At 33.0% G+C, this 23,912-nt stretch overlaps 1 protein-coding gene across 2 annotated transcripts in view; it reads left to right on the top strand.

Moving 5' to 3' along the window:
- Positions 1-3,562: 3,562 nt before the first annotated feature.
- Positions 3,563-23,912, top strand: part of LOC148948223 (uncharacterized) — a 75,599-nt gene continuing 55,249 nt past the window's right edge. For both annotated transcript variants that reach the window (XM_089093831.1, XM_089093832.1), the window contains exon 1: positions 3,563-3,816. In XM_089093831.1, the coding sequence (XP_088949957.1) occupies positions 3,570-3,816 (247 nt within the window). In that variant the 5' untranslated portion in view covers positions 3,563-3,569. The remainder of the gene's footprint in view (positions 3,817-23,912) is intronic.

The following is a 23,912-nucleotide window of genomic DNA, read 5'->3' as shown; positions in this document are numbered from 1 at the left end:
TAGAGAGACAATTTTTTTCATCTTGGATAATTTATTCTTTGCTTCGAAAAGTTAATGCATTAAATGAGCCCCTTTTCTCGATGTATTGCTGTAAAAAAGCTTGTATTTTTGATTTAAAGAGCTGGGTTTGAGTGGGAGGTGGTAGCTCTCCTCACGTTCTCTTCGGTTATTAAAAACGAACTGAAATTAAATGAAAAAAAAATCAGATGAAAGTTGAGAGGGAAATTAAAGTTAACGCGAGCAGAGATTATTCCGTATGCGAGGAGGACTACCCCCACCTAAGTCCGCCGCTCTTTATGTTAATGTTGACTTTTCTTTTTTTACTAATTTCTTAAGAAAGAATTCTACTTAAAAACCAGGGCTGTTAAACCGTGATCAGTAGTATTTTTAACGCATTATAAAAATTTAGAGCAAAGATCGATGAGGAGAGGATGAGGTACCCCTCCCCCCTCATATATGCAATAATTTCTTCTCGTTTAAATTTTTAATGTCACTCTTTACTTTCATCTTTAAAAATAACTTGGTTTTATTTAATTGTTATAAAGTTCAAGGCTTGCAATGAACAAAAATAGGTAAGTTGGGAATAAAAACTAATAAATCTGTACTTATATGACGTATCTTGTTCATCATTTGGCATAGCTTGTTCAGTGAATTTCATAATGAACTAATTCAAATTGAAATTTTGAACTGGTGAAATACACAAATTAAATATTCAAAAATAAAAAAAAAATCTGGAAAACATCAAATAAAATAACCTTAGCTCTTTTCTTCCTTGTACACGACAATGTAAAATAAGAATTTTGAAGATATAAAAGGACCAGAAAAATTTATACGTGTATATTCTATGTGCAGTGGCGTCAACTGGGGAGCAGCGGTATTTTACACAATTGCAGTTTTTTCGATAATTAGTAAACTTCTTGAAAGGGTTCTCTTCCCGCAGTGACAATCAGTTCGGGTTCAAAAGTGACATTGGAGTTCAAAATGGACATTCCTGTTTAATTATTTTTAATTATTTTTCATTCCAATTATTTTTCATTATAATTATTAATTATTTTTCATTCCTGTTTTCCCTGATTAATTTAAAAAAATGAAGTTTTTCTGAGGGAAGTAAAGAGCGAAGTTGAAACTTAAAACGAACAAAAATTATTACTTCACAGATTATCTAACATGTATCAATAAAACTAGTACAAATAAGCCAACTAATTATGTTTCCCTATACTTTTAGGATTATACAAAACTAGCGCTTTACTGAAAACGCAAAATAATATAGGGGTTTTGGCACAGTAAAAGCAAACCAATTAAGGACGCGTTTTACAGAATACAAATATTATCAATCCCTTATATATATATATATATATATATATATATATATATATATATATATATATATATATATATATATATATATATATATATATATATATATATATATATATATATATATATATATATATATATATATATATATATATATATATATATATATATATACTTGACTTTTGTTTTTTCAGTAAAGCGCTAGTTTTGTATATTCCTAAAAGCATAGAGAAACATAATTAGTTGGTTTATTTGTACTAGTTTTACTGATATATGTTAGAAAGGCTGTGAAGTAATAATTTTTGTTCGTTTTAAGTTTCAACTTGGCTCTTTACTTCCTTCGGAAAAACTTTGTTTTTTAAATGAATCTTTGTTCGTTTTCTATTAAAATTTAATGTAGAAACAACATTGCCACGATCTTTTTTATTTATACAGAATAATGTATGTTCGTTTTGATTTTCAATGGCTGTCCGTAGTTTCAGTTGAAAAACTTATTTTTAATGTAGTTTCTAATTATCACCGATCAAGGGGAGATAAGATACCTATAGAAAATACTGCAAACAACCTTGACAGCTGCGAAAAACTTTCAGTCTATAACATGAAGTTCATCATCCATACTTCACAAAACAATACATGTTTTTCAGAAATGTTTGTTTTCGTTGAGCAAAAAGCTGTTTTTACTCGGCCGACTTCCCCTGAAAAAGCCATAATGAAGACAGGACTTTATAAATCACCTACTGACTAGCAGAAACTAGAAGGCTACTGTAACAAAAGAGAGCTGTTTAAGGGGTCATTTAAAAACTTATATTTATATCTAATCACTTTTTATAAATTTGACTTGATAGCACATTCCCATAAAGTGCACTTTCGGTTGTTTCCATCTTTGGAAAAGATACCTTTTTCATTAATTAATTAAAAAAAAATTTCCACAAAAAAAGTTTTTCAAAGAAAAGTAAAGAACTCCATTAAACAAAAAATGAGCAAAAAAAAAAACTCAAATAATCTACCAAGCGTAAAACTACCACAAATCAGCATCGATAAATAAATGAAACTCAAAACGGACAGAAATTACAATAAATAACCGAGTCAAACTCAAAATGAGCAGAAATTAACATAAGTTGGGCTCAAAACCCCTATGCCTTCCCAAGGCCAGAAGATAATTTGCACTCTACTGAAAAAAACATAAACGTTTTTACTTTTACAAAAAAATAGATTTGTTTTAAAAAATAGATTGGTGAGAAAGAGTAATACTTTAGCGTAAAGAGCGAGGCGTTGAGGAGGGGAGAGCGCCTTTCATATACAGAATAATTTCTTTTCGTTTTAAGTTTTTTTTGTCCACTATTTTTTTCTGAAGTAATTTACGAATTAACTTTTAGAAGGCTTAGTGATCGTTAGCTATATTTTTTTGTGGTAATTTCTGTTCGTTTCAAATTAGACTTGATTATTATTTTTAGTTTCTGTTTGTTTCGGTTCTCATTTATTTATTAGTAGTAATTCGTGTTCGTTTTAAATTTGAACAATTATGACTTTATTTCTAGTCGACTTTGGTTTGTTATACCCTAGATTTATATACCTCCACGGAAAAACCCCCCTCGTCACAGAAATATTCTCTGGACAATGCAATCCTGGCGAAAATTTAACCCGGACAATTAACTTTAACATCTCCACGCGTAAAATTGAATCGTAATTGGAAGGCAACTAATCTCCTTCTCACACCCATCATTCCCCCCAATATTTTTGGGAGACTTCGTCTCGAATTATATTTTTCCATGCCAGGGCCCTTCATATCGAAGGAGTAGTCGTAGAAGCTTCTAAAAGGACTCATTTGATTGGAAATTTGAATGGCTATTGCCCTTTTAAATAGTCGAAAGTGATTAGAAGGCAACTAACACCCCTTCCACGCTCACCATTTCTCCAAACACATCCAGTCAAAATTTTGAGATAGCCATTTTGTTCAGCGTAGGTGATTTCCAGATGGAAATCATGTTTTTGAGGATGAAATTCCCCCCAGCCGTCAGGGTAAGGGTTGTAAGTTATGCGCTGGGAGAGTATAAGGGGGCATAGACTCATAAAACTAGAATGAATATTTTACCAGCTAGTTAGTGCCTCAAAGAGGTAAATACCATTTACGTGTTTTTATTATCAAACCACTGCGCTGGCAAGCATTCCGTGGGTCAGACCTGACTAATGCTCCATGGACTGTATAATGATTGTCTACCTTATTTTGATTTCATTTATAGCTGACGTTCCCTATGAAAGACGAAGACCTACGAAAGTGTGCACTTTCAGCGGGAGCTGGATCCACAAGGGAAGAAGATGTTCTGGACGAAGAAGAAGAAGAAAAACCAGTTTGGACAATAAAAAAAACTCAAGTAAAAAAGACGTCTGCTGAAAAAGTTCAACCCAAAACCCCTGCAACAACCTTAAAGGTAGTAGTAAAGGAAGCGGCAAACCTAAGAGCGACACATAAATCTAAGAAGGAAACTTTTGCTGCAACAGGTACTTTCTTTTGTTTTTTTCGGGTATCTAACAGCAATTATGAGAAAATACGATGATGTTCAACTATGAGATGGAGCATCCTGTGCTGGGTGGGGAGTTGGGGGAAGTGGAGGGGGGATATATAGTGCAGCATAAGTAGTCTTGCCGAAAAAGCCGAGTGCATACGACATTCACCGTCTCACCCACCCGAAAGCTTGTTTACGCTATACTACTGTCGTCTACAGCAGCTCATTGCTGACACTTTTAGTAAAATCCAAGCATCAGCAATTATATTTATGATTGTTTAATGTGTGTTTATTGCGTATAATGTATTGCGTAATGTTTTTAAATTCACCAAGTAGTGTGTTGGTTAAATAGTTACTTTTCTTCACTACCGCTTTAATTGTATCTACTTCAATAGAACCTCCTCTTCCCCCTCCCCCCCACCCAATGAAAATACTGTAGCTACGCCCCTGCCCATCCCCAAAGATTTCGGATAGTAATGACTCTGGTAAGTATCAGACCAAGTCCATGGAGAATAGTTACTCGTACGTACTTCTTGGTTCCAGCCTGTTATCTCTGTGTACTTCCATTTGAAACTTAGAATTTCAAAACCGGGTTTCCGCTAGTTAGTGAGTTGTTTTTCACTTCGTGGAAACTATTTAATCTTTATATTTTGGGGGTTGAAGGGGCAGAAAAAGGTACCAGGTTAGGTTACGCATTTAATATGTGCCATGCTTTACCCCACCCCCTAATGTGCAAATATATAGCCCAAATTTGTTTCTAAATTTTTGCATTTTCATCCTATTTTGTTTTATTTCACTAGCATTAACCAAACTTCACATTTCGCGTGTGTGCTACATTCCACACAAATACCCAGAAATATTCCCATAAATCATAAGGGAATATAATCAATTTCACGATTTTGATGCATTTTCAGAGGTTTCTTTTGCCCCCCCCCCCAAGAAAAAAATAACAACTAGGGCCTGGGGACTATACTTCAATTTCTACCTCACTCTTCTGCCGTCTCCCCTTTAGAACTGATTCTTTGTATGTGATGGTTCATTGAGACCTGGGATGTTTTGGTATTGAAATGTACCCTTTGAGGTAGTTCCCTCCCTCCCTAACTACAAAGAAATCAGTGTGCCCCATTGTAGAAGTTTAAGTGTCTTTTTAAGTTTTGTAACTTTTGTAAATTGCCAGGGATGCCAATTGAAAGGGAAAATTGAGAGTTCGAAAATTACCTTCCACTTTGTACATATGTTGAAAAAAAAACTAATTTTATAATGTTCTATAATGTGTCTAACAATTCTATAATGTGTATAATTCTATACACAAAAGTTTTTCCTGTATAAATCAGGGTAGGGGAGGGGGTATGAACTCCTGGAGGGGAGTTACACTCAACATCGTTTTCATGTATACAATTCCCTTCACAAGCATCACAAGAAAAAATACATCATACCAGTAAGAAGGAAAAATCACATATATAAAATCACAAAGTCAAAAAGACAAAGACAGACACAGAGACATGTTAAGAGACACTCAGTCCCACAGGAACGGGAGAGAGAGAGACAAAAACACACATAAAAGTATTGTCAGACCCACAAACAAAAGGCAGAGATATGCAAACAGACGCTCAGTCACACAGGCACGGGGGGAGAGAGACAAAAAACACACAAAAACACAAAGTCAGACACACAAAGACAGGCACAGAGACATAGAAACAGACCCTCAGTTACACACACACGATGTGAAATAGACAAAAAACACACAGACAAACACAAATTCAGACACACAAAGACAGGCACAGAGAAATGCAAACAGACCCTTAGTCACACAGACACGATGTGAAAGAGACAATAACACACAGACAAACACAAAGTCAAAAACACAAACACACAAAGAAAGGCACAGAGACACGCAAACAGATGCCCTATTGCACAGGCACTGTGGGAGAGAGATACAAAAATAAAAAACGCATAAAAACACGATGTCAGACACACAAACAAACAAAGACAGACGTAGAGACATGCAAACATCCACTCAGTCACACAGGCACGGAGAGAGAGAGACAAATAAACACACACACACGAAAGCACAAAGTCAAACACACAAAGATTTTCCCCAGAATGTATTGCTTTAATTTTTTTGACTACAAAAATTTTGTAGTCAAAATCTTTTTAATTTTCCTAAGGACTAACAGATTTAACTCTGTTGAATATAAAATTTGAATAGATGAATTAAAATTGACACGGTTTATTCCTTGAATTTTCCAAAGGACTAAAACTCTGTTGAGTATAAAATTTAAACAGGTGAATTAAATTTGACACGGTTTATTCCTTATATTTTTTAACGATTAAAAGGTTTAACTCGGCTGATTATAAAAATTCTCATCTGCAACTGCATGATTGTCTGTAATTTCCAAATTCAAGTGTATCTTGCACAGAATCTTTCTATACTTCCAATAATATTATTAATAGCTCCCCATGTTCTTCATCAATTTCTAAATTCAGATATTGTTCATACAAAGAATTCAAGTTCTCAATATTATTTAAAATATCTTCGTGTATCCATGGTTTACGGGGTTCTTGTTTTCTCAGCTACACCATTCCAACTGGCCATGTCTTATCAAAAATTGATTGGACAATACAACTCATTATATCGAAAGCCTATGATGCATCATCTTCAATTTCAAAACCTGACTGCCAATTACGGCAGCTCAATTCCTCAGCAATTTTTTCTAATTTCTCTTTATTTCAGTTGTTCTACTTTATTTCTTTTTACTGTGCATGCTATTTCTTTAAGCAAATATTTTTTCCAACAATCAGTAAGTTATCTGAAGCAGGGTAAATTATGACATCAGCATAACTATTATTCAGGTATTTTAAACTCACAAAAATATTATCAATTAATAGAGCAGAAGGACTAACAATCCTCGTGGGCAAACCAACTAAAGGGGAAAGATCATTAGACATCAAAAAATTTTGAAAATCCAATTATCTGCTCTAAAATATAAAAGGTTAAACATCCAGGGATTAAAAATATCCAGTTAATAATTTCAACAATCGGGACTCCAATGGTGTTCTTTTCAGTGTCCATTTTTACGGTTTTCAAATTCCTTTTTTAAGTTCTCTCTAATATTTTCTTTATAAACTTTGTTTGGCCATCATTTGCTCTTTACTAGAGAAGCAGTTTCAACTATAACATTATTGTTTAAGATATGACGCTTTTCAACTATCACACTATTGTTTCAACACTGACTATTGTTTCAACTATAAAAAAAAATTGTTTGACAAGACTTAAAATAATTGGCCATTATCCTCGCATTGCTGTTTAGTTTTAAAAATTCTTCTTCTTCTATTTCACAGCAGGCGGGCTTTTCATTTGATACTATTTAGCCCTTTTCCTTTTGCTTCACTCTGTGGGCTACAGAGCTACTCGCCTGGTTAACTCTTATTTATTAGATATTCTCAAATATCTTTCAGTTGATCTTTCGACTCAAGGAGTTCAAATATAAGATGATAGATATCGATTTCTGTGCTCTGTGTGTAGGAATAGTCGGCTAGGCTCTTGGCTGATAGTAAGATTTTGTGGTGATTGAAGCACTTTAACAGTTTACAATGCAAGGTATGCTGTGCAGACGTCAGCATATTACATTCAAATAGGCAGTGGTCAATTGTTTCATTATCCATAATACAATACCTGCAAAGAGGGAACAGGGGAACTGAACCACTTGAATTAGGAAACTGATACGAGAATGCAAGAAAGTTTAGTCCATTTGTTCCAGAACGAATTTTATGATAAATTTTAGAAAAGCACTTATTGGGAAAGGGGGAAAGAGTAGGATTTTACTTATTAAACATAATATCTGATAGTCTCCATCGGTAAGTATCTCTAATGGTGATGGGTCTCCCACTTGGCTGGTCAATATTTATAGCATTTTTGCTATTTCTTCAACCTGATGATTAACACTTATACCAGAGTGGCTAAAAATATACTGAAGATAAGTTCTTTTGCCACTTGAAGCAAGATTATCTATAATACTAGGACAATGATAAGTGTCAATATCCAGCTTATACTGAGGAGCTGAAGACAGCAACTCAAGGCTTGATAAAGAGTCAGAATATACTATAATATTATTTGAATTAGCAATCAAGAGTTTATTTTCTATAGGGTGTTCTAATGCCATGAATATGGCATTTAACTCTGCAGACATTATAGACACATTATTATACAATCTCTCAACCATTGCAATTTTCAGGTGAGGAAGGAAGGCACTACTCGCTACCTTCTCATTCATTTTGGACCCATCAACAAATATTTGGAAATGGTTTTTATCAGTAATTGTATTAAGTTCAGCAATTTCTTTCTGGACAAAAGCAATGGGGGTTAAATCTTTAGTCCACTTTGAGAAATCAGTATTTATTATGGGGATTGACCAATTCAATGGAGGGGGTTGGGGGAAAGTAGATGCTATAGACTTTTTGGGTACTGGGAACTTCTTCTGAATATTGGCATACTCATCTGCAATGCCTCTATACATGGCTGGATTTCTTAATCAATTATGTAGGGTGTGTGACCTATTTGATTAAATTTTTGTAAGATTCGTTTTGTATTGTTTCAATTTTTTGCATTTGGGTCTTTGCACATGCACCATAGACGATGAGCCCATAGTCAATATGGGGTCTTATATGTAATTTATAAAACTGGAGTAAGGTTTTCTCCTTACATCCCCAGGGTATGGAAAGAAGTCTTTTAAGTATAATTGTTTTTCTATAGAATTTTTTTATTGTGTTTGAAATGTGGAGGTGGAAATTAAGTTTTTGGTCAAGCATGAGACCTAGGTAATTAATATGATTATCTTCTGGAATAGTTGTTCCATTTAGAGTTAGGCTTGCATTAACATGATTTCGCTTTCTGTGAAATTGGATTATTTTTGACTTGGTAGGTGCAATGGGTAAATCTGAATGTTGAGAGAATTTTTCAAATTTGAAAAGTGACTTTTGCAGCTTTGACTGTGCAATCTTAAAGGTGTTGCCAGATGACCATAGTACCAGATCATCAGCATATTGTAGATTCGTGTGGGCGAGATTCATGTCCCAGAGATACAGGGCAAAAAGGAGGCAGCTGAGGACTGCTCCCTGAGGAAGGCCTTTGGTTATTGTCTTTTGGAGTGAAGAGGTTGAACCTACACAAACAATGAAACTTCGCAATTCTATGAAAGATTTTATAAGATACTAGCTTGGGGGGGGGGGGGTAGTCCAATAGACTATCAATTGTCAATACATAGACTATCAATTTTATTTATATAAATTTTATTCAAAATATTTAAAGACATAATTTGTAGGGCAATTGTAGAGAAACTGCCACTTTTGGGGTTGAAATACGTATTTAGGTTTGGAGGGGTAGCAACAGCTAATTCATTATTATTTGAAGTCACATGCTCAATGAAATTACCAGCTTTATTTGCTGGTTTATTCCCCCACAAAAGGCTGTGGGCATTAAAGTCTCCACAAATAATGATATTTTTCAACATATTAGAATTATTTCTATAGCTGAAGAAATCCATGGCATCTGTAGTTTGGCCATTAGGGTTATAAAAGCTTAATATGTAAGTTTTTTGTATTATTCAGCCACCAATTGATACCAATTGCATCAACATCATTTACAAAATCTGGAAAGTTGATGCCACAGAATTTTATATTATTATTAATTATTAAAGCTACTCCACCTCCTTTTCTCTCTGATGATCTATCCTTTCTCAGGATAGTATATCCCAGAGACTTAATTTGTTGATTTTGGATTAAATGAGTTTCCTGGAGGCAAGCAATAGTTATGGAATTATTATTCATAAAAGATATTAGTTCATTTAAGTTATTTTCCGTAAGTGATCTTACGTTCCACTGGAGTATTGATATGTGTTGTGTTGTTGTTTTATTTTTCATATGACTTTGTATCAATGTTCAGGTTTTTTAATAGTAGAGCAAGATCTTTTTTTGCTTGAATGAGCATATGATTAGGGATGTAGATTTTTGCCAATTCAGCAATGATTTTTGTTTTCTGTTTTTGTTGTATACTCATGGCCTGAACTGCATTGTAGTTTAGAATGAATAAGCATATATTTAAAGTTTGCATGTTTGGCTGTGCATCCAGTTTGTCAGTTAAGGGATTAATTCCTGGTAGTATTTCTGGTTTGTTTCTTGTTGGGAGGGGGTGCCAGGCCGACCTCATCTCACTAGGTAAAGAGTCTTGTTGACTTGGTGATTCTTTCTGATTGAGATGTGAGCTGGGGGACTTAAAGGATGGTGTTTTGTAAGGAGTACTTGATGCATTGGGAGTATTCGACTTGAGAGTTTTATTTGATTTCAATATAGGTTTTATTTGGTGTGATTGGGCAGCATTTGCTTCCACAGCTGCAAAAGGGTATGGAATGGCCTTCTCTGTTGCTATTTAGAGTGTTAGTGCTCTTTTCTTATATGCAGGGCATTGTGATTTATTGGTGGATTCATGTGGACCTTTACAATTGATACATGTAGGCTGAGTGTTGTTGCAAGTTGTCAACTCTTAAGGATGGGAGCCTTTACATTTACTACAGGTTAGGAGAATTTCATTGCATTTATTTGTTGTGTGTCCCAGTTTCAGACACTTCTGACACTGGATAAACTTTGGCTTGTATTCCTTGTGCGGTTTGATTTGCCCAAATAGGAATAACTTTTCTGGGATATTAATTTTTTCCTTCAGTGTAAATAGGATTTTTCAAAAAAAAATTTCAATATTTTTTTCAAATAATTTTTTTCAATTAATATGTTGAAGCAATAAATATCTTTAAGCTTAACCCGTCTTTATTCTTTACAATAGTTCTATTCAGTCATTAAATTATGAAAAAATTGTAAGTAAGTAACAATCTCATTCTTGAATTCATCTCTTGGATACACAATATGGAAATTTCATTCAAGAAATCATGAAAAAATTTGTAAGTAAGTAGAAAACTCTTTATTGAATTTACCTCTTGGATACACAATACGGTAATTTATTCAAGAACTTATGAAAAAGTTATAAGTAAGTAACAAACTCTTTCTTGAAGTCACCTCTTGGATACGCAATGCAGAAATTTCATTCAAGAAATTATGAAAAATTCTAAGTAATTAAAAATCTCTTTCTTGGACTCACCTTTTGGATACACAATACGAAAACTTGATTCACTAAATTATAAAAAAATTTAAGTAAGTAACAAACTCTATATTGATTTCACCTCTTGGATACACAATACAGATATTTCATTCAAGAAATTATGGAAAAAAATCTCAAGTAAGTAACAAATATTTTATTATTTTTACCTCTTGGATGCACAATACGGAAATTTCATTCAAGAAATTATGAAATAATTGTAAGTAAGTAACAAATTCTTTCTTGAATTCGCCTCCTGGATACACAATACAGACATTTTATTCAATAAATTAGGGAAAAATTGTAAGTAAGTAACAAATTCTTTCTTGAATTCACCTCTTGGATCCACTATACGGAAATTTCATTCAAGAAATTATGAAAAAATTGTAAGGAAGTAACAAATTCTTTATTGATTTCAACTCTTGCATGCACAATATAGATATTTCATTCAAGAAATTATGAAAAATTGTAATTAAGTTACAATTTTTTCTTGAATTCGCCTCTTGAATACAAAATACAGACATTTCATTCAAGAAATTATGACAAAAATTGTAAGTAAGCAACAAATTCTTTCTTGGATTCGCCTCCTGGATACACAATAAAGACATCTCATTCAAGAAATTATGACAAAATTCTAAGTAAGTAACAGTCTTTTTTGAATATGCCGTTTGGATGCACAATACAGAAATGTAATTCAGGAAATTATGAAGAAAATTTTAAACAAACTCTTTCTTGCATTCTCCTTCTTGAACACACAATTCAGCAATTTCATTCAAGAAACTATGAAAAATTTTAAGTAAGTAGCAAACTCTTTATTGATTTCACCTCTTGGATACACAATACAGATATTTCATTGAAGAAATTATGAAAAAATTCTAAGTAAGTAACAATCTCTTTCTTGAATTCACCTCTTTGATACGCAATACGGAAATTTCAATCAAGAAATTATGAAAAATTGTAAGTAAGTAACAAACTCTTTATTGATTTCACCTCTTGGATACTCAATACAGATAGTTCATTCAAGAAATGATGAAAAAATCACAAGTAAGTAACAAACTCTTTATTGGTTTCACCTCTTGGATACATAATGCGGAAAATTCTTCATGGATCACAATACGGAAATCATTTAGCATGGCGTGCCACGCTAAGTGAACCTAACGTGAATGCAGTTATTTGAAAAAGGGGTGGTATTTTAGGTTGGCTGCAGGTGCCTAGGGTAAGGAAAAATCAGTTGTGCTGCCGTCTATTCCTTATTTGAAATAGATGGTAGCACTTGCTTTAGTAAGAAAAATGAACCTAGCTTTTTGCTTGTCTCTCTCACTAGGCCCCTGAGGCGAATTCAAGAAAGAGTTTGTTACTTACCTACTTACTTACAATTTTTTTTCCATAGTTTCTTGAATGAAATTTCCGTATTATGTATTCAAGAGGTGAATTCAAAAAGAGTTTGTTACAAACTTACAATTTTTTTCATAATTTCATGAATGAAATTTCTGTAGTGTGCATCCAAGAGGTGAATTCAAGAATGAGTTTGTTACTTACTTACAATTTTTTAATGATTTCATGATTTAAATTTCTGTATTGTGTATCCAAGAGGTGAACTCAAGAAAAAGTTTGTTACGTACTTAAGATTTTTTCATAATTTCTTAAATGAGATGCCTGGACTGTGTATTGAAGAGGTGAATTTAAGAAAGAGTTTGTTACTTACTTATATTTTTTTCATAATTTCTTGAATGAAATTTCCGTAATATGTATTCAAGAGGTGAATTCAAGGAGTTTGTTACTTACTTACAATATTTTCATAATTTCTTGAATGAAATTTCTGTATTGTGTATTCAAGAGGTGAATTCAGGAAAGAGTTTGTTACTTACTTACAATTTTTACATAATTTCTTGAATGAAATTTCTGTATTGTATATCTCTATATTCTGTATACTCGTTTTTAATTTTTCTAATTACTGAAGGAATAAACAATGTTGAGTATAAATTTGGAATAGATGAATTAAAAATGACACGGTTTATTCCTTGAATTTTCCTATGAACTAAAACTCTGTTGAGTAAAAAATTTAAACAGATGAATTAAATTTGACACGGTTTATTCCGTAATTTTTCTAATGACTAAAAGGTTTAACTCTGTTGATTATAAAAATTCTCATCTGCAACTGCATGGTTGTCTGTAACTTCCAAATTCAAGTTTATCTTGCACAGAATCTTTCTATACTTCCAATAATATAATTAATAGCTCCCCATGTTCTTCATCAATTTCTAAATTCAGATATTGTTCATACAAAGAATTCAACTTCTCAATATTATTTAAAATATCTTCGTGTATCCATGGTTTACGGGGTTCTTGTTTTCTCAGCTACACCATTCTAACTGGCCATGTCTTATCAAAAATTGATTGGACAATACAACTCATTATATCGAAAGCCTATGATGCATCATCTTCAATTTCAAAACCTGGCTGCCATTTACGGCAGCTCAATTCCTCAGCAATTTTTTCTAATTTCTCTTTATTTCAGTTGTTCCACTTTATTTCTTTTTACTGTGCATGCTATTTCTTTCAGCAAATATTCTTTCCAACAATCAGTAAGTTGTCTGAAGCAGGGTAAATTATGACATCGGCATAACTATGATTCAGGGATTTTAAACTCACAAAAATATTATCAATTAATAGAGCAAAAGGACTAAAAATCCTCGTGGGGAAACCCACTAAAGGAGAAAGATCATAAGACATCACAAAATTTTAAAAATCCAATTATCTGCTCTAAAATATAAAAGGTTAAACATCCAGGGACTAAAAACATCAGGTTAAGAATTTCAACAATGGGGACTCCAATGGTGTTCTTTTCATTCACATTCAGTGCCCATTTTTACGGTTTTCAAATTCCTTTTTTAAGTTCTCACTAATATTTTCTTTATAAACTTTGTTTGGCCATCATTTGCTCTTTACTAGAGAAGTAGTTTCAACTATGACATTATTGTTTAAACTATGACACTTTTCAACTATCACACTATTGTTTCAACACTGACTATTGTTTCAACTATGACAAAAAGTTGTTTGACAAGACTTAAAATAATCGGCCATTATCCTCGCATTGCTGTTTAGTTTTAAAAATTCTTCTTCTTCTATTTCACTGCAGGCGGGCTTTTTAGTTGATACTATTTAGCCCTTTTCCTTTTGCTTCACTCTGTGGGTGACAGAGCTACTCGCCTGGTTGTCTCTTATTTATTAGATATTCTCAAATATCTTTCAGTAGATCTTTCGACTCAAGGAGTTCAAATATAAGATGATAGATATCGATTTCTGTGCTCTGTGTGCAGGAATAGTCGGCTAGGCTCTTGGCTGATAGTGAGATTTTGTGGTGTTTGAAGCATTTTAGCAGTTTACAAAGCAAGGTATTTTGTGCAGACGTTTGCATATTACATTCAAATAGACAATGGTCAATTGTTTCATTTTTCATATTACAATGCCTGCAAAGAGGGGACAGGGGAATTGAACCACTTGAATTAGAAAACTTATACGAGAATGCAAGAAAATTTAGTCCATTTGTACTAGAACGAATTCTATGATAGATTTTAGAAAAATACTTATTGGGAAAAGGGGAAAGGATAGGATTAATGTTATTAAAATTAATAGTCGGCTATAAATGCTGTGCAGGAATAGTCGGCTAGGCTCTTGGCTGATATTGAGATTTTGTGGTGTTTGAAGCATTTTAACAGTTTACAATGCAAGGTATGCTGTGCAGACGTCAGCATATTACATTCAAATAGGCGGTGGTCAATTGTTTCATTATTCATAATACAATGCCTGCAAAGAGGGGACAGGGGAACTGAACCACTTGAATTAGGAAACTGATACGAGAATCCAAGAAAGTTTAGTCCATTTGTTCCACAACGAATTCTGTGATAAATTTTAGAAAAGCACTGATTGGGAAAGGGGGAAAGAGTAGGATTTTTCTTATTAAAAGTAATATCTGATAGTCTCCATCGGTAAATATCTCTAATGAGGATTGGTCTCCCGCTTGGCTGGTCAATATTTATAGCATTTTTTGCTATTTCATCAACTTGATGATTACCACTTATACCAGAGTGGCTAGGAATATACTGAAGATAAGTTCTTATGCCACTTGAAGCAAGATTATCTATAACACTAAGACAATAATAATTGTCAATATCCAGCTTATACTGAGGAGCTGAAGACAGCAACTCAAGGCTTGATAAAGAGTCAGAATAAACTATAATATTATTTGAATTAGCAATCAAGGGTTCATTTTCCATAAGGTGTTCTAATGCCATGATTATGGGATTTCACTCTGCAGACATTATAGATACATTATTATACAATCTCTCATCCATTGCAATTTTCAGGTGAGGAAGGAAGGCACCACTTGCTACCTTCTCATTCATTTTGGACCCATCAACAAATATTTGGAAATGGTTTTTATAAGTAATTGTTCAGAAAATTTTTTCTGGACAAAAGCAATGGGGGTTAAATCTTTAGTCTACTTTGAGAAATCAGTATTTATTATGGGGATTGACCAATTCAATGTAGGGGATTGGGGAAAAGTAGGTGCAATAGACTTTGCGGGTACAGGGAACTTCTTCTGAATATTGGTATACTCATCTGCAATGCCTCTATACATGGCTGGATTTCTTAACCAATTATGTAGGGTGTGTGAGCTATTTTATTCAATTTTTGTAAGATGTTTTATCAAGAGAAAGCTACGTCTCTCATTTACTTTTGTTAATCGACTCTCCATAAGCAGAAACTTGGCGCTTGTGGGTTTCCTAAGACCAAATATGAGACGCATTATATCGTTTTGTATTGTTTCAATTTTTTGCATCTGGGTCTTTGCAAATGCACCATTTTGCAAAAGCCCTTAGTCAATATGGGGTCTTAATATTTGATCTATGAAACTGGAGTAAGGTTTTCTCCTTACAGCCCCGGGGTGTAGAAAGAAGTCTTTTTAGTATAAATGTTTTTCTATAGCATTTTTTTATTGTGTTTGAAATATTGAGATGGAAATTAAGTTTTTGGTCAAGCTTGAGACCTAGGTAATTAATATGATTATTACCTGATAGTGAGATTTTGTGGTGTTTGAAGCATTTTAACAGTTTACAAAGCAAGGTATGTTGTGCAGACGTCAGCATATTACCTTCAAATAGGCAATGGTCAATTGTTTCATTATTCATATTACAGTGCCTGCAAAGAGGGGACAGAGGAACTGAACCACTTGAATTAGGAAACTGATACGAGAATGCAAGAAAGTTTAGTCCATTTGTTCCACAATGAATTCTGTGATAAACTTTAGAAAAGCACTTATTGGGAAAGGGGGAAAGAGTAGGATTTTTCTTATTAAACATAATATCTGATAGTCTCCATCGGTAAATATCTCTAATGGGGATTAGTCTCCCTCTTGGGTGGTTAATATTTATAGCATTTTTTGCAATTTCATCAACCTGAGGATTATCACTTATACCAGAGTGGCTAGGAATATACTGAAGATAAGTTCTTATGCCACTTGAAGCAAGATTATCTATAACACTAAGACAATGATAAGTGTCAATATCCAGCTTATACTGAGGAGCTGAAGACAGCAACTCAAGGCTTGATAAAGAGTCAGAATAAACTATAATATTATTTGAATTAGCAATCAAGGGTTCATTTTCCATAAGGTGTTCTAATGCCATGATTATGGCATTTAACTCTGCAGACATTATAGATACATTATTATACCATCTCTCATCCATTGCAATTTTCAGGTTAGGAAGGAAGTCACCCCTTGCTACCTTCTCATTTATTTTGGACCCATCAAAAAATATTTGGAAATGGTTTTTATAAGTAATTGTTCAGCAAATTTTTTCTGGACAAAAGCAATGGGGGTTAAATCTTTAGTCTACTTTGAGTAATCAGTATTTATTATGGGGATTGACCAATTCCATGTAGGGGATTGGGGAAAAGTAGGTGCAATAGACTTTGCGGGTACAGGGAACTTCTTCTGAATATTGGTATACTCATCTGCAATGCCTCTATACATGGCTGGATTTCTTAACCAATTATGTAGGGTGTGTGAGCTATTTTATTCAATTTTTGTAAGATGTTTTATCAAGAGAAAGCTACGTCTCTCATTTACTTTTGTTAATCCACTCTCCATAAGCAGAAACTTGGTGCTTCTGGGTTTCCTAAGACCAAATATGAGACGTATTATATCGTTTTGTATTGTTTCAATTTTTTGCATCTGGGTCTTTGCAAATGCACCATAGACGATGAGCCCTTAGTCAATATGGGGTCTTAATATGTGATCTATAAAACTGGAGTAAGGTTTTCTCCTTACAGCCCTGGGGTGTAGAAAGAAGTCTTTTCAGTAAAATTGTTTTTCTATAGCATTTTTTATTGTGTTTGAAATGTTGAGGTGGAAATTAAGTTTTTGGTCAAGCATGAGACCTAGGTAATTAATATGATTATCTTCTAAAATAGTTGTTCCGTTTAGAGTTAGTCTTGCATTAACATGATTTCGCTTTCGGGGAAATTTGATTTTTTTTGACTAGGTAGGTGCAATGGGTAAATCTGAATGTTGAGAAAATTTTTCAAATTGGAAAAGTGACTTTTGCAGCTTTGACTGTGCAATCTAAAAGGTGTTGCCAGATGACCATAGTACCAGATCATTAGCATATTGTAGATTCGTGTGGGGGAGATTCATGTCCCAGAGATACAGGGCAAAAAGGAGGCAGCTGAGGACTGCTCCCTGAGGAAGGCCTTTGGTTATTGTCTTTTGGGGTGAAGAGGCTGAACCTACACAAACAATGAAACTTCGTATTCTATGAAGGATTTTATAAAAGATACTAGCTTGGGGGTAGTCCAAGGTTTGCAAGTTTAATTAAAAGGATTTGGTGGTTCACATTTTCATATGCCCCTTCAAAATCTAGGAAAGCTGCAACTAGGACATTATTTTTTGAGAATGATTCATTTATTGCATTTTTTAACAATATGAAAGCATCTGTTGAGGAATGGTGTTTCCTGAAGCCAGTTTGAGTGTGAGAGATCATATTATTTTTTTCAACAAACCAGAGGAGTCGGTAAAAGATCATTTTCTTCATTATTTTCCCCATCACAGGAGTAATCATTATGGGCCTATAGGACTCAGGGTTATTTTTGGGTTTATTTTTCTTTAGCATTGGTAAGAGGGACGAACATTTCCAGAAATTGGGGAACATAGATGAAGCCCAAGCATGATTATAACAATTTAGAAGTTCCTGTTTGTATGAAGGGGTGAGATTCTTTATCCATATAGGGTGTATATTGTCATAGCTGCTGCTAGTGTTGGTCCTAATATGATGTATTGCATTATTCATTTCTTGGATTGAAAATGGGCTGTATATATACTCAGATCCTGGATGAGGTTGGTAACTTGAGTTCATAGGAATTGGGAGTATTTTTCTACAATTGTCTGATGTTAGCTTATTAACAAAAAGAGTGGCAAATAGCTTAGCTTTTTCATTATCATTGTCATAATGGGTATTATTATGTATAAGCTCATACAGGATTGGGTTGGGGAAGTTTTTTCCCACAGATGTGGCTTATGACTTTATGTATAATTTGCTCATGTGTTTCTCTGGAGAGATTATTTGCAAAATTATTCCAGTAATTATATTTAGCATTTATTATGGTCCTTTTCAGACTAGATTCTGCATGTAATTCTTTTAAATAAGTAGTGGTGATGGTTTTTTTTAAGAATGTTCTCCTAGCTGCCTTTTTTTTTCTCCATTTATTTTGGCACTCATTTGTCCACCATGCTCTGGGAATATTTTTAGGGAAGGTTTTCCTGGGTGTTGTCCTGGGGATAGGATGATTAGCTGTTTTTATTAGTAAACATGCCAAAACTTCAGCATTTGTGTCAGCTGTTGCGTTTGAAATGCATGGATTTTGGGTGAAACTTATATTTTCATCATTTAGCTTATTTTGGAACATAGGCCAATTTGCTTTAGTGTTGATATATTTGGAGGTATGTGATAGGGTTTCAGCAGGTTCGTTTAGGGTGTAAACTATGGCAAAGTGGTCAATACATAGACTATCAATTTATTTATATAAATTGTATTCAAAATATTTAAAGACACAATTTGTAGGTCAATTGTAGAGAAACTGCCACTTTTGGGGTTGAAATATGTATTCAGGTTTGAAGGGTTAGTAAAAGCTAATTTATTATTATTTGAAGTCATATGCTCAATGAACTTACCAGCTTTATTTGCTGGTTTATTCCCCCACCAAAGGCTGTGGGCATTAAAGTCTCCACAAATAATGATATTTTTCAACATGTTAGGATTACTTATATAATTGAAGTAATCCATGACAACTGTGATTTGGCCATTAGGGTTATAAAAGCTTATTATGTAAGTTTTTGTATTATTCAGTCAAACACTGATTCCAATTGCATCAACATCATTTACAAAATCTGGAAAGTTGATGCCACAGAATTTTATATTATTATTAACTATTAAAGCTACTCCACCTCCTTTTCTCTCTGATGATCTATCCTTTCTCAGGATAGTATATCCCAGAGACTTAATTTGTTGATTTTAGGTTAAATGAGTTTCCTGGAGGCAAGCAATATTGATGGATTTATTATTCATAAAAGATATTAGTTCATTTAACTTATTTTCTGTAAGTGATCTTACGTTCCACTGGAGTATTGATATGTGTTGTGTTGTTGTTTAATGTTTCCATATTTTATCGGTCTTTCTGTTATTTTTAAAAGAGAAATATACATATATTTTGAATGAAAAAAAAAGCGAAAGCCGACACAAATTTTTGCTGTAATTTGAGATAAAGCCCAAAACCTACTTTAGGTTTGCTTTATAAACTACTTCGTTCGATATTCCTATAAATAATACCAAAAAATAGAGTAAATTTTTTTTTAATAAATTGAAAATTTATTACACAATAAGTGATTAATGAACGCAGTTCCTTAATAAAAACTTTATATACCACTGGGGCATAACTAACAGCCCTCACTTTATTTCCTCAGTTACTCTGGTGTCCTCACTGAAGTAACTCTATAATAGCATCTTTTCCCTACGTGGATCAGTTTGTATCAATTGTATATATATTTTTTTGGTGGTGGTTTTATTGGTTTTTTAGTTTTAGCTGCTTTTTTATCTTGTTTCCTCTTGTGTTTCTTTCGTGCTGAAGATCCTTGTTTGGATACATGCGAAATATCCACGTTGTTTTACATTTTTCGTTTCTTTTCTCTCCACTGGCCGCAGTCTCGTTTGTTTTTTTTTCACTGAGATTTTTCTCTTTGTTGGTTTTTACAACCCTTAGCCCAAGACTCTGGGGGATAGGCATTCCGTCAACCCGAAAGACTGTGCTATATAATTTTGGACTATTTTTAAAGAATTAGCTTTCTCAAAATTTCTATCTGATGTATTTGTGGAAAACACTCTGGGGGTTGGCTGCCCTCAGATCACTTCGACTCATAAAAAGGGCGCTAGAACATCTTTTTTCGAATCAAATCAGCCCATTCCGGAGTTCTTACGGCCATCCTTTCCATAAAAACATTATAAGTCTTTTCTGCCCCAGCTTTTTTGCCCCCCCCCCCGTTATTTTAACATGGTATTTTTTTCAACTTTTTCTAAAATTTAGAATTACAGTTTAGTTATAGTTAAGAGTTGTAGAGTTTTAGCTTAGAGTCTTAGTGTAGACTTTTAGTTAGAGTTATAGTTTAGTTTAGTTCATAGTTTTAGTTTAGATTGGTAATTTAGTTTTAGTTTAGAGTTTTAGCTTAGAGTCATATCTTAGAGTTTTAGTTAGAGTTATAGTTTAGTTTAGTTTGGGTTGGAGTTATAGTTTAGTTTAGTGTTGTTTAGTTTTAAATAACGAGTTTTAGATTAGAGTTTTAGTTTGGTATTAGCTTACAGTTTTAGTCTAGAGTTTCAAATTAAAGTCTCAGCACTTAGAGTTTTAGTTAGAGTTATGTTTTATTTTAGTTTTAATTAAGTGTTTTTTGGACTTGTAGTTTAGTTTTAGCTAGGACTTTTAGTTTAGAGTTTTAGCCTAGAGTCTTAGCTTAAAGTTTTTCGTTACAATTTTAGTTTAGTTTAGTATTAGTTAGAGTTTTAGTTTAGAGTTTAGAATTTTAGCTTAGAATCATATGTTAGAGTTTTAGTTAAAGTTATAGTTTAGTTTAGTTTTAGTTTAGAGTTGTAGTTTAGTTTTCGTTAGGAGTTTTAGTTTAGAGTTTTAGTGAAGGGTTATAACTTTGACTTTTAGTTAGAGATATAGTTTAGTTAATTTTAGTTTAGTTTTAGTTAAGAATTATAGTTTAGAGTTTTAGTTTGGAGTCTTAGCTTAGAATTGTAGGTTAGTTTTGGCTAAGAGTTTTAGTTTAGAGTTTTAGCCTAGAGTCTTAGCTTAGACTTTTAGTTAGAGTTATAGTTTAGTTTTTTTTTAGTTAAGAGCTTTAGTTTAGTTTTAGGTAAGAGTTGTAGTTTAGAGGTTAGAGTTTTTGCTTAGAGTCTTATCATAGAGTTTTAGTTAAAGCTATAGTTTACTTTAGTTAAGAGTTTTAATTTAGAGTTGTACTTTTGTTTTAGTTAAGAGTTTTAGTTCAGAGTCTAGAGTTTCAAGTTAGAGTCTCAGCACTTACATTTTTAGTTAGAGTTATATTTTGTTTTAGTTAAGTGTTTTTTGGACTTGTAGTTCAGTTTTAGCTAAGAGTTTTAGTTTAGAGTTTTAGCCTAGAGTCTTAGCCTAGAGAATTCGTTATACTTTTAGTTTAGTTTAGTATTAGTTAAGAGTTTTAGCTTAGAGTTGTATTTTAGTTTTAGTTAAGAGTTTAGTTTAGAGTTTTACCTTAGAGTCATATCTTACTGTTTTAGTTAGAGTTATAGTTTAGTTTAGTTTTAGATAAGAGTTTTAGTTTAGATTTGTAGTTTAGCTTTAGTTAAGAGTTTGAGTTTAGAGTTTAAAGTTCTAGTTTAGGATTTTAGCTTTGAGTTTTAGTTAGAGCTAGAGTTTAGCTAATTTTAGTTTAGAGTCTTAGCTTAGCGTTTTAGTTCAAGTTATAGTTTAGTTTAAATTTAGTTAAGAGTTTTGCCTTAGAGTTATAGTCTAGTTTTAGTTAAGAGTTTTAGTTTATAGTTTTAGTCTGGAGTCACAGCTTAGGCTTTTAGTTAGAGTTATAGTTTAGTTTAGTTTTAGTTAAGAGTTTTAGTTTAGAGTTATAGTTTAGTAATCAGTCTGACACTTTTTTTTACCACCTTCATACAATCCGATCACTAATTAGGATAATTCTCATCCCTATTATTTAATCAACAATTAAGATCGTTCAAAAGTTACAATTCGCAATTGCTATACCTTTTTTGCAAATATAGTTATTTTTTAGCTAAATGTTACAACTTTGTATCATTCAGTTCTGTAATTATCCCATGATGCATTCTTAGCCAAACCCAATGAGATGTCTTTAAGCTAGAGGTTATCAAACTCTTTGACATGTTTTGTTCATTCAACTTGATACGCTTCGGTGATTCCTAGTGCTGCTATAGAGGTATAATAGAGAATGACCTAGATAAAGTTCATTCAACCTGATACGCTTCAGTGGTTCCTAGTACTTCTATAGAAGTATAATAGAGAATGACCTAGATTGTCCTTGAAGGATAAAGTTCATTTAACCTCGAGAATGTCCTTGGGAATGACCTTGATAAAGTACATCAAACTTGATACGCTTCAGTGGTTCCTTGTGATTCTATAGAAGCATAATGTCCCAATCTACTGGCGTTAAAGAGAGCTTTGGTGAAAAATGTAATTTTAAGTTAAATTTACCAATTAAGTATATTACTATTTGGTTTCAGACATAAGCTAATTTTCTACCATTTCTAAAAAATTGGAGAGTAATTAATTACTAATAAGTTTCAAATTTACCCTTCTTGGCTGAATTTTGGGGGATGGGCTTAGAAATTTTGATTTTAGGTGCTGTTTAATGGTGGAAATGTGGAACTGCTCCTGGGGATCCTTAAATCAGCGTGTCCTAGATGTGTAGTGGCAATAAATGATTTTATTTTAAACTGCTTAAAGAATCAAAAATGATATCCTTTTATTTATTTGTATGTGCTTCTTTATTATGTTTATTTGTATATGGCTGTGTGTGTATTTCAAACTCGGTAAAGTATATAAAAACTACTACAAATAAAAGAAATTCTTATTTTTGAACCTTTCAACCCTTCAAAACAAAATTGCCTATTGCCATTATATCTAAGAGACTCTTATTTAATATAAATAAATCGTATAAACATAAAGACCAAAAATGTACATAATTAATGAGCATAATGGGACATCCTGTTATTAAGCAAGGAGATAATATTCAATGACCTAATTACCAAAGAAACTAATTACCAATTATATTAAGAAAAGTTAGCTTCATATTTCATATCTACAGTTTAGAAGCTTCAAGCTCGTATCTGGAAAAATGGAGAACTTTTTTTGCCAGAAGAAAGATCACGGATGCGGGTTTATTTGTTTTTGGGAAGTATTTGTTATTGGTAAGCATGCATACATTTTTCAGAGGGGGGGTGCGAGTTTTATGCTAGAGGGATTTCCCATTGTGACGAAGGTTTCCTGGGGGTTAATTTTTCAAGGGAAATTTACCAAAATTCCTATACGACATTCTTCTTATGTCTTGCTTTCTCTTTGGTGACTCAATTTCATGCCTGAAGATGTTAAGAATAATTGGGCTTCCGGGCCTTCTTTATAAGTAATAGCACTAAAATCAAATAGAAGGACAATAAAAAAAAATAAATACCACCAAAAAATACCATGCCAGTCAAAATAAATGAATTAAGCGAATTGAAAAGGAAAGATAGAAGGGAAAAAAGAAGGAAGGAGAGAACTAACTGTCCATCACTAATTTCAGCTTTTATAGTATGTGGTGCTTTATTTATTTGATTGAAATTCTTATT

The sequence above is a fragment of the Artemia sp. Qi Xiang Cuo genome, chromosome 9, assembly GCF_049724085.1.
Source record: "Artemia sp. Qi Xiang Cuo chromosome 9, ASM4972408v1, whole genome shotgun sequence".
Classification (NCBI taxonomy): Eukaryota; Metazoa; Arthropoda; class Branchiopoda; order Anostraca; family Artemiidae; genus Artemia; species Artemia sp. Qi Xiang Cuo.
Note: the sequence above shows the minus strand (reverse complement) of the source record. Positions and strands in the feature narration are given on the sequence as shown.